Consider the following 12,193-nt stretch of genomic DNA (forward strand, 5'->3'; position numbering starts at 1 on the left):
TTATTTATTTATTTATTTATTTATTTGTCTTTTTGAGACAGGGTCTCCCTGTAGCCCCAGCTGGCCTGGAACTCACTATGTAGACCAGGCTGGCCTTGAACTCAGAGATCTGCCTACCTCTGCCTCCCGAGTGCTGGGATTAAAGGCGTGCACCACCATACCCGGCTTTATATTTATTTTTTGTGTACTCTTTGGTATCTGAATCTCCCCTGGAAACTCTAGATTCTAATATGCCTACAGCATAGGGTAGGTACTCAAAACATAGGCTGAATGAAAAAAACACAAGACTGAGAACAAGTCCAAATGACACAATCTGAGGACAGGTACACTCCTCAGTAGCAGAAGCCAGGCTCTGCACACCCATGAGAATGGACAGTCCCACACTAGATTCTGAAAGAAAATGCTCCACAAGGTTGGCCACTTGCTCGTGATGCTCCAATGCCTCGCTCAGATTTGTCACCACAGAATAAACCTTAAACCACTCCAGTGGTTTTCAAATGGTGCCCTGAGGGGCCTTAGGCTTCTGCTGCAATCACAACAGGGAGGGGACCAGGAGGCAGCAAGTCAGGATGATGCACGTCTGTGGTGTCCCTCATAGGGTCAAAATTCCTTATTCAACTACAGTAGCTCTAATTTCAACCTTTCTTGTAATCTGGGGTTACCTCAAAGTTTTTTTAATTGAAAAAAGGTTCTTAATACTTAAAGAATAAATCAGTAATCCCCACCCCTTCTATAGCCTACAGTTGCTACTCTGGTCCAGTGCCCTTGTTTGCAGACATCAGGGAAAAGACTGACCACCTTTAGCACCTGCTAATCTCCCTTTCATCAAGGAGTGGCTGCCCAGAGCCAAAGTGACAGGGGATGGGAGATGCCAGCAGCCAAGCAACTGGGAGCAGAGGGAGCACCTGCTTGAGAGGACAACTCTCTGCTCAGTATCTGGAGGGTCCTTATACATAGGGTAGGTAGGCCATTCCTTCAGTGCCCCATTCCTAGGGGGTAAATCAGGCACTGGGAGCACTCTAAGGTATTGGTTCTCAAACAGTTAAATCCCAGCCCCAGTGTTTTCACTGCTGTGCTTACAGCAGAGGTTCTAAACATATGAAAAGAAGCTCAACCGCACTTTTAATGCAAATTAAAACTATAATAAAGTGCTATTTTCCCCCTATTGGATTAGCAAAGATCAAAAGCTTGGTAATAGTGTGGGTGAGGGCGTGACAAAATTGGCACTCTCACATTGCTGATGGAGTTTAAATTTGCACAACCTCTTAGGAGAGCAATTTGATACTCTCAATCAAAAATTTAAATGTAATACTCTTTGAACCAGCATTTCTTTCAGGAATTTATCCTACTGATCTATTGAAGGCATGCTCAAACGATGGCCAGTGCAAGATTTTTTTTTTTGTGTGGTGGCAAAAGAAACAATGGAAACAACAACCAAGAAAGGTCTTGATTAGAGTGCCACCACATAGTGGGATGTGATGAGATCATAAGAAACAGAGGGCCTCTGTGTGCATATAACTTACTCTCCCAGTACTGCAGTAAGTGACAGGAAGACTTGCTGATTTTCGAGGTGATCCTATTTTTTACCTTGCTATGAGTGATGGGCCAATCAGTAGCTGCTCAGAAGTGATCTGCCTGAATGCCCACCCTCACCAGCACCTACAGCTTTACTCAATGCAAATGGAATGTGCATGCACTGGTAACTCAACTCCCCAAAACAAGTACCAAGTTCTTTCAAGACCTTTCAGAAGTTCTCTGAAAGAAGTTCCATTCTCATCTTAAGAGAGGTCATCAGTTTGACAATTTGATGACACACAGAAATGCCAGAATCAAGTGCCACTTTGATCTGGAGTGACTACCAACTCTACTACTTACTATTCAAAATGCAAGTGTCAGGGCTGGAGAGATGGTTCAGCAGTTAAGAACTCTGGCTACTCTTGCAGAGGACCCGAGTTCAGAATGTTCCCAGTCCACATGGCAGTGGACTCCATGTTCAAAGGGGATCTGATGCCCTTCTCTGGCCTCTGAGGGCACCGCACAACATGAGTACACTTAACATACATGTAGGCAAAACAAATAAATTAAAAAAAATTTTTGTTTTTGAGACAAGGTCTCCTTGTAGCCCCAGCTGGCCTGGAACTTGCTATGTAGACCAGGCTGGTCTCGATAATACAGAGATCCACCGGTCCCTGTCTCCTAAGTGCTAGGGTTACAGGTGTGCACCATCACATCTGGCAATAAATAAAAAAATTTTAAGAAAAAAAAATCCAAGTACATTTTGCATTGCTTCAAAACTTGTGGAAATTCTATCTCTAATTTTGCTTTATGCCCTCCCGCAGGATACTCCAGCAAGTCCCAACCATCCCTACCTTCCTTTCTGCCTCACTCCTCCACTTGAAATGGCTTTGACTTTCCTTCTTCAGAGATGACCAAAGACATCAGAAATCTAAGACAATTCAATTTTCAAAACCCAAATTGAAGTATCTCCTGAGAGGACATATTTTTTTTGTGTGAAATGTTTATTTCCACCTCAGGTTGAAATGTAGTATTGCCCACAGTGTGGCACAGGTCGGGCACTGGCCTATAGACTCTGGTCTTGGTCTGGGTCTGCAATGCCTAAGCTGCTAGCTCTCTTAGCAGGTCTGTCAGGGCAGCGGGGCCTGTGGGGGGAGGGTCTGGTCTGGTTCACAGCATCCAAGCCTTGACTGTTAACCACAAGACAGGTGTTATGATTTAGATTCAAAATGTCCCCCAAAGCTCATGTCCCTATGCTGGTTGGTGCTATTGGGAGATGGTGGCAATTACAGGAGCTGGGGTCTAGGAGGAGGAAGTAACCCTTCCAGCTGTGCCTGGGGAGGGTGTATCTTCACAGGTCCCTTTTCTCCCTCTGCCTCTGCTTCCTGGCTGCCAAGACATGAACAATTTTTCTCTACCATGCCTCTGCCATTATGTTTCTGTCTTGCCACAGTCCCAAAAAGCAACTGATCAGCTTACCTTGGACCAAAACCTCCCAAACTCCTAAAAGACCAGGAGCCAAAATAAACCTTTTCTCCTTGAGGCTGGCTTTTTCTCAGGTATTTTGTCCTAGCTGACTCACACCATAGGCTTATGAGTGACTGCAAAGCCAAGACCAAACTTCTTCCTTGGCCTACCCGCCCCTATAGGACTTGTCCTCTGTCCAATTTCATGTTGTACTGCACTCTCCGGTGACCTCTTCTCCACTCTCAAACACCCTAAGCCCTGTCTTTCCTTGGGGCATTCACATCTGCTTTTCCCTTTGCCTGAGTGTTCTTAGCAAGCATAAAAACAGCTTGGCAGCCCTATAATGATAGGTGGGCCCTTCTCAGCCTTCAGGGCTCAACTTTAGGATTACTTCTCCAGAGAGGTCCTCTAGACTAAGCCTATCCCTGTTACTCCCTAGCATCAAGGTGTTAATTTCCTACCAGGTGCTTATCAGAGCTTGTTTAAAATGATTTGTTTACTTGTTTATCATCTCTTTTGCACTAGTAGGAAAGCTCCAGGGGTTTATCTTATTCACTGCTGTATCCTCATTACTTAACACAGCATTTGACATAAAGCAGGCATTCTTCATTGAGTGAAGAAAATGTTCATTGTACGTGAACGTTCATGCCTGAATGAAGGTGGAAATAATGTCACCCAGGGTACAGCACAGTGCCTGGCCCAGTCACCTTTCCTGAGGAAATCCCTTACTTCTTAGTTGAAGGATTTAAAATTTTATTTTATTTTATTTTATGTATATGAGTATCTTGCCTGCATGTAGATAGGTACGCCCTTGTCATACAATGACCATGGAGGTCAGACGAGGGCGTCGGACTCCCTGGAACTGGTGTTATAGATGGCTGTTTGCCACTATGTGAGTGCTGGGAACCAAACCCAGGTCCTCTGCAAGAGCAGCCAGTGCTCTCAACCACTGAGCCATCTCTCCAGTCCCCAGAATTTTTTTTTTTTTTTTTTTTTTTTAAAGCAAGGTCTTACTATGTAGCCCAGGCTGGCTTTGAATATATGATCTGTCTGCTTTAGCTTCATTAGCGCTGGGATTACAGGTGTGCTACCACCAAGCCTGACTCTTTTTCTCATGTACAGAATCTTGCCATGCTCATGGTGGTTAACATGTCCAGCAGGCACCCAACAGGATCAGAAAGGAGAACATAAACTTAAGCCAACTCACACAATTAAAGTTAAAAGTTCCATCCAGTAGGGCAGCTAAACATGTGGCTATGAGAATTCCAGCCCTAGCTGGGCATGGTGGTCCCTATCTGTCATCCCAGCATTCAGGAGGCTGAGGCAGGAAGACTGCTGCAAGTTTTGGGCCTGGCGACAAAGCAGGTTCCAAGGCAGCCTGCACTACAGAGTAACACCCTATCTGGAAAGAACAATAAAAAAAAGCCCCAAACCAAAAATTTAACTCCCTGGTAGTACTAGTCATAGATGGCTGCTGGCTACTGTGCTGGATCCAAAGACATGGAGCATTACCATCATCACCGAAAATTCGATTAACGGGTTGAGGATGTAGCTCAAGGGTAGAATGCCTACTTAGCATGGGCAGGCTGAGCTCAGTTCCCAGAGCCACCCTCCACTCAAAGAAAAAAATGCAAAGAAAGTTTTATCTTTCTTTCACTTTGGCTACCCGTGGGCTGAATGGCTCCTGCTACTTCTGTTCTCCAGTAGCCCAGACACTGCCAACTCTAAGCAGCAGCAGCAGCAGCAGTTTGGTATGTTGGAAAGGATAAAACTTATAAATCCAATTTTATCCCTTATTAATTAGGTGACCCTGGTTAAGCAGGCTCTTATGAGTCTTGGTTTTTCTTATTTATAAAATAAAAACACTCTTTATACTTAATCTCTATAGTTCATACCCCTGGCACAGAGCAGGAGTTCAATAAACAGCAGAAATTATTCAAAGTATAAACAATGGAGCCCTACCATCCCTTGTGGGATTGGAGGGACAACCTTTCCAATGTCCCCCATAGAACACCTACAAACTGTGCAAACTAGGATTCCCCAAACTGGCATGAAAAAAGGTTTCATTGTACCCAATGCTGCCAGCAGGGCATGCAGAACACTGACGAAGGAAGCAGCTCTCTTATCATAAAACTGGTCCAGGGTGGCCAAGACATCTTGAACCACATCTGCCACCAAAGGAAGCAAGCTAGCATCTGAGTTCCTCAGCATGACTTCCAAAACTTTTGGGGTATGAGGGTGTAGAGTGAGGTGACGCAGATTTAAAGAGATGCCATTCACCAAATAGTCTGAATTTTGATTGATCAGGTGTTGCAGGGAGTCATAGCCACAAGCATGGCAAATGTCTACCATGGTGCTGGTAGCCACCTGACTAATGAGCAAGGATTGGTCTCCAGCCTTCTCCAGTACTGGATAAAGAGCTGACATCAAGAGCAAATGAAAGTCTTTTCCTAATGCATATGCAAACTGGCCAATCCCTTCCAACTGGATGCATATTTGCCAGATGTTACTATTCATGGAGCAAATAGTGGGACTTGGCTTTGACAAGGCTGGAAAAGACACAACTTGGCAGGTGTGTACACCAGATGTGATGGCCTGAGGGCCTGGCTGCTTCATCATTTCCTCCTCGCCCTCCTCAGCTTCAATGCAGGTAATCAAGTACCAGTTTTCTTGGCTTGTGTATTCTTCAAGTATAGATGTCACAGTCCCTCTCAGGTCCTCTGGGCTTATCTTTGGACATCCATTGTGAATATCTTCCACATCCAGCCCTGCAGCCCCTATAACCAGTTCATTCAGGATCATGGCGGCTTGTTTCCGGTAAACCACAGATTCATGGTACAGTTCCATAAAGTGATCCACAAGCAAATAAAGGTTCCCATAGTAACCAAGTAGCTGACAAATCTGCCGCAGGAGCGGGAAAACCCTCTCATCAGTGAAGAAGCGGAAGTATCTCCTCTGGACTCGGTTCCATGGCTGTGCAGGTGAGGCCGTCAGGGAAGCAGTCAGGTTGTCAGAGTTCCAGCTCCGCTCTTCGACAATTTTGACATCAGCCACATCTAATTCTAAAACTTGAACTAGTGCTCTGGAGAGGCGCTGGAGATGGGCCGCAGAATTGAGAATCAAGTTTATTTTGGGGCCCAAAAGTTTCAGATACCCAAGTAACAAGGAAAGGGTAGAGAATTTGCCCTGATCATCTTGTGAGTTCATTAGGCGAGGAAGAGATGTGGCAAGGGAATGCAGGCTTTCTGACAGGATGTCAGCAAATGCTCTGCTGCCCACCACTACTTTCTGATCTGCAAAGCCTCTTAGCACTTTATTGCACTGGGCCTGGACTTCAGGGCTCTCATCATTCACTAGACCCACTAAAGCTTTTAGGAGGGGCCCTGCAGATTCAACCAGGGACTGACTGCACTTGGAAAGAAGGGTCTCCACAAATTCTACCAGTTCCAGCCTCACCTTCCAGTGTGGGTGAACTGAAACACAACCAATTATCTTTTTAATAAGGATTGCCAACTTGTTGCCAGTACTTTTTACCCAGTCAGCTTCCCTATGAACCATCAGGTCTGCTATTCTGTGTTCAACTGTAGGCTTTGCCTGAGTTTTAGGGATCCTTCTGAGCTGTTCATCAGCCATAATGAAACCCACTGTCTTGTAAAAGGCCTTTAGGGAAGACACGACAATGCTGTGACCTTGTTTAAAGTCTCCTGTGATGACCCGGGTCAGTGCAGTTGAGATTCCAGGTAAGAAAGAAGCCAGTAAGTCCCCCAACTGCTGCTGTTCCGGCTCCCCCAAGGGCCTTGGATGGTCCTGACAATCGCACTGAAGGAGGAGAACCTGTAGGCACTGCAAGGCAGCAATTTTAATTTGTCTTGACTTCTCCTGCTCTGCCAAGCCCAACAGTAAAGACACAGCAAATCCTAAACGAGGCAGAATAGAGGGCTCATAAAAAGCTAGAATGATGTCCCCGTAGGCCGAGTGCATTAAGGTGCTAAGTCCCTGGATCACAGCCAATTTCAACTCCTCTGACACAGCTGCGGGTCTGTGGGAGCTGGGTGAATACAGACAGGCAGAAAGCTCTGCGAAGAGCTCCTGGAGAAGCTCTTGCTCTCTTACGCATGTTGAAGAGAGGACAAAGGTGAGGCACTCCACCACGCTCTGGAGCAGGCGCTCCCTCTTGGGACCCGGGGTCTTCAGGGCAAATCGCAAGGGGAAGAGGACATACTGCTGCAGGTCCTGCAGGGCAGCGTCACTCACAGCCTGCAACTGTGTCCGCAGGTGTTCCACATTCTCCACCGTCTGGGTCTTTGTGAGCTGAACACAGACTGGACGCAAGATGCCGAAGGCTTCCTCAGGAGTATCAAACACGGCCATTACTCATTCTTCACTAAGGAAACATCCTGTAGGCAGGAGAGGAGGGAAGCTTCTCTCAGTAAAGAGGTCAAGCTCAAAGCAAATTCAAAGTGAAGTACATTCATTAATTCACGGGCACCTGTGTGCCAGCCAATGCCTAGGGAGTAAAGAAACCGAAAAGAACTGGCTCCCATTCTTCAAGTGCCCCCAATTTAGGGACATGCCTGACCCATGATCTGGGAAAGAACTCATAGAAATCTGCGGCGTAGTCTGGGGAGTTGGGGTCTAACCTGGCCTGCTGAAAGTTTTTCCTTGTCCAAGTAGACATATATAAAGAATAAAACACACTGTCCTGGTGATCAGGTCAGTGAGTGTTCATGTATGTACAGACCTGGGTAAGCGCTATCCAAAGCAAGAAAGACAATGTCTGTAGCAATCCAGAAGGTTCTCTCATGCCCTCTGCAATCGATTCCTCTCTGCACTTCAATTCTGACTTCCTTTTTGGCTGCTCTTGTCATTGGGGGTGGTTTCAGGGTGTGTGGGGATATGATCACCTTTGTGTAGCTGGTAATGTGAGGGAAGGATCAGAGCAGGGCGAGACTGACAGCAACATTAAAGGAAGAAGGGTGTGCCCAGAGAGGAAAGCCAGGAGTGTGTACTGTCACTGACATGGGAGAAGAGATGCCAGAAGAATCCTGCCTTTCCATCCAGATGGATAGCAAGTAGGGAAGCAAAGTAGACAGGCTTGGAGGTAAAAGAAGTCGAGCAACTTAACATCCAAGAGCCTTTCTTTTGTCTGTGAGGAGAAATTCAAAGTCATGGAGTGACAGTGAACAAGAAGGGGAATAAGCACAGAGCTTGTGGAAAGAAGTAAAAGTCTCAAATATTCCCTCTGGGAAAACAAGAGCATGCTGGGAAGACATAAAACTGTGGCCCAAGGGTACTAAGAATTGAGCCGAAGCTAGAGACTATAAATGTGCACAACTGTAAAATGCTGGCATTGGAGGGAGGCTTAGTGATCAGTCTGGTGGGCTCGCTCTTTTTTCTTCTGCTTTCTGGGGGCTTCTGAAAAGATGACAAGGCCCCTGCTGGTCATCACTACCTGCATGAGTGAGGACTCCTGAATCTAGTGCCATGGGACTGGTGGGCCAGAAGAGCCTGGTGTGTGTGGGCCAAGACCTTGTCATTCTAGGAGCCGTGCTGGCTTGTGCCTGTGAATCCAGAGAGGGAAGACACCCTGGAGAGTCTGGCCCACTGAGTTCTACAGACCCTGAGAGGAAGGGCACCGCTGGACTCTGCAAGGCTTCTTGGTGCAAACCCTCCTGGTCTTTGTGGCCCCATGAAGCTAGGGAAAGGAAGAAGTTCAAATCATTCTTAATCCAGACTAGGAAAAAGCCAAGTGTGGGTGCCACAAGTGTAGCCAAGAACTGATACCCCTTGGTACTGGCTCACACACTGGAGATCCAGAAGTTGCTGTGGCATCTCCTACCTGAGGTACTGGTCCCTGAATTAATGAGTAAGAAAGGAAACAAACAAACAAACAAAAAGAGACCTAAGACAGGAAGATGAATGTAGAAGGAGAACAATGGCACTTTTTTCCTTCAGCATGGGAAACTTTCTTCAAATAAAATGCTCAGGTAGATGTCCAGAGCATAAAATAGACCAAACTCAAGAAGAGCTGAGCTCAGGGCAGTGGTCTGGGGCTCTGCATCTCCTTTTGCTTTGCTTTCCTTTTCCTCCTTCCTCCCTCTCCCTCTCTCTCCCTCTCCCTCTCTCCCTCCCTCTCCCTCTCCCTCTCTCTCCCTCTCCCCCTCTCTCTCTGACAGGGTCTCCCTGTAACCCAGCTGGCATGGAACTCACTGTGTAGACCAGGCTGGCCTCAGGCTCACAGAGATCCATGCCTCTGTCTCCTGAGTGCTAGGATTAAAGGCGTGTGCCAAATAAAGTGCTTAGGTGGATGTCTAGTCATGAAACACCAAACTCAAAAAAAGGTGAGCTGAGGGTAATGGCTTGGGGCGCTGTATCTCTCTTATTCACCTTCTTAGTAGCTTCATGAAGATAACAGGGGGAAGGAGGGAGTCCATCAGGGTGGTGGTCCCAAGCTATGTCCTCAGATTGAATGAGAAAATGCAGCAGGCCTAAGGAGACGGGAGCATGAAGAATGTTCTGTGTTGAAGCTTTTCTCCGTGATTTGTAGCCTCACTCAAGCTATCAGCCTCTGTTTTCCCTCCTTCCTCTTGATTCCACCATCCCCTCCATTTCCTCACTTCGTCTTTCTAACCGTCCTAAGCCACTATGATGAGATCACACACTTCATGTTGGGCTGACAACAGTTTCCTCCCAAACCTCTTGTCCTGAATGCCAAAGCTTCCTGAATCTACACTTTACACTGACACCAGTCATCATTCAAAATCTCACCCTCTTCTCCATGCTTAAGGTTTTCTCCATGCTCTCCACAGCCACCGAAGCTTTCACCAAGGCTTCCTTCCACACGAGAGCCCTCGCCAGGCATCTGCCCACTGCTCCAGCCTCACTCACCCCTTGAACTGACTTGCAATCATATAAAATTATAAAACTTGCAGTTTTCTAAACGCTGCAATTTCACTCTTGTTGCCTTTCTCTTCCGCCTCTAGCACACACCTCTATTACAGTCTTGAGTAGGCTGTGTTTGTGCAGGTAAGTGTATCTTTTACTACTTTAGACCAGGGCTCACGGAGGGCGGACACTCCTACACCTAGAAGAAAAAAAGGCCTCTGATACTTGGCAGACTCTGGACAGTATCTACACATATCCTGCAAAAGTATGTACAGCAGCGTAGGGCAGGGCAACACTCCTGCTGAGAATGAAACAGTCAAAGAATTTACAAGCTGTGTGGAGGGTAGAGGGACGCAGGACAGCAGGATCTTACATTATAGTTCAGGATGGCTGGAACTCACAATGAAGTCCAGGCTGGCCTCAAACTCTTGGCAAATCTCTTGCCTCAGTCTCCTGAGTACTAAGATTAGAGAGTCATTGCATCCACCACAAAAATAATTTTTTTTAAAAATTTATTTTTATTTTATGTTTGAGTGTCTTGCCTGCATGTATGTAAGTGAACCCGTGTCATACAATGCCCTTGAAGGTCAGAAGAAGGCATCAGATCCCCTGGAACTGGAGTTACAGATGGTTGTAAGCTGCCATGTGGGTGCTGGGACTGGACCTGCATCCTCTGCAAGAGCAGCCAGTGCTCTTAACCACTGAGCCATCTCTCCAGCCCCACAAAAATAATTTTTAAAGCACCCGACACTTGAGGAAGCAGAAGACAAGGAAGGAGGCTCAGAGTGGGTCAGCAACCAACAGCCCCCCTCACCCCACAGGGTACATCTAGGGAGCAGGGCAGAGTGGTCACTGGAGAATGAGAGCGCACAATGCTCACGTGGGGCTGGAAAGACTAAACTAGCCTTGATGAACCTCAAAATACAACATTTCTGAAAGGCTGCTGCTGAGACATAGTCAGGAGATATTCCGGTGTTCTTCAAAGCTAGAGTGACAAAACTGGAGGTTTGAAGGACTTTAACTTGGCTAGTTTCTCCTCGAGACATACAGTAAAGTTGTGAAACTGTATGAAATGATAAGTTCAAGAATAAAGAAGTGGAAAGCCTTCCAGAGCAGAATGGACTTTCATAGGGATAAATGGCCTGTTAAGCTCCCGACTGCACGAACCCTGGTAGACCACACTCAACGTCGAGGGTGGAAAACATCAAGGGTGGACCACATTGAGGGTGGACCCAGTGGGGTCGAGCCTTACTAGACTGCAGCCTTGAGCGACTCAGCACTGTCTCTCTTTAGGCTGAAGTTTCGGCTCCTGTCTGTGATTAGCCTAACATGGAAAGGTGCAGTCCTCTCTAGTGGAAGATGACATTATATGGAGCTACCAGTATTCTTTATAGTCTTTTACAATAACGTGAAGAAATAAGACCATATAACTGATAATACAAGGAAAATTAGACAATAAAAGCAGACCCACAGCAACCCAAAAATTGGAGTTAGCAGTTAAGATCTTTAAAAAAACAGTATCAGTATAGTTAAGAAAAAACCAGTTTTCCTTAATTAAAAAAATTATTTCTGTGCATGTGTGTGCATGCATGGTGTGTGTATAGGTCAGAAGACAACCTGGTTGAGTTGGTTCTGTCCTCTCAGTCTTTATGTGGATTCTGGGGACTGAACTCTGGTTACCAGGTTTGCATGGCAAGAGCCTTTACCCACTAAGCCATCTTGCTGGTCCTAGTTTTCTTTTGAAATAACTTCTCTGTTTACCCAAGATATTACTTATTGTTGCCTTCTTTTTAATATGAGATTTGGAGATATTAAAGCTAAAGTTAGAAAAGTTCTATGAATTCAAGTCTCTGTTTAATTTAAACTGAACTAATTTAATTATACTTAGTTATTTAATTCCAGGATTATAATTTTCTTCATTTTAGGTAGACTTTTATTTTAAACACATTTAATTAAAAACTCTTTGGTGATGGTATACAGTAAAAAAAAATTAAGATTTATTTTTAATTATGTGTATATGTGTATGTCAGTGTGTAAGCTTATGCATGTGAATGCAGGTGCCTATAGAGGCGAGAGGCATCAAATTCCCTAAAGCTGGAGTCACAGGTGGTTGTGACCTGCCTATGTGGGTGCTGGGAACTGAATTCAGGTCCTCTGGAATAGTAGAAAGCCCTCTTAACTGCTGAGTCATCTCACCAGGCCCTGTATCTTGAACTGCATCTTTTTATAAAATGTCCTCTAGATACAAATATTATTCATTGTAAACTTTTATTTAAAATAAACTTATAGGGGTTGGAGAGATGGTGCAGTGGTTAAGCGCATGGTC

General features: G+C 45.6%; 1 protein-coding gene across 2 annotated transcripts in view; it reads right to left on the reverse strand.

Moving 5' to 3' along the window:
- The window catches only part of Tti1 (TELO2 interacting protein 1), a gene marked incomplete at its 3' end in the record, with an annotated part of 37,613 nt that overhangs the window by 9,314 nt on the left and 16,106 nt on the right, over positions 1-12,193 (reverse strand). For both annotated transcript variants that reach the window (XM_008850871.2, XM_029554920.1), the window contains 1 exon segment: positions 5,055-7,379. In XM_008850871.2, the coding sequence (XP_008849093.1) occupies positions 5,055-7,353 (2,299 nt within the window).

This window comes from Nannospalax galili, unplaced genomic scaffold, assembly GCF_000622305.1.
Source record: "Nannospalax galili isolate Female #2095 unplaced genomic scaffold, S.galili_v1.0 scaffold3946, whole genome shotgun sequence".
Taxonomy (NCBI): Eukaryota; Metazoa; Chordata; class Mammalia; order Rodentia; family Spalacidae; genus Nannospalax; species Nannospalax galili.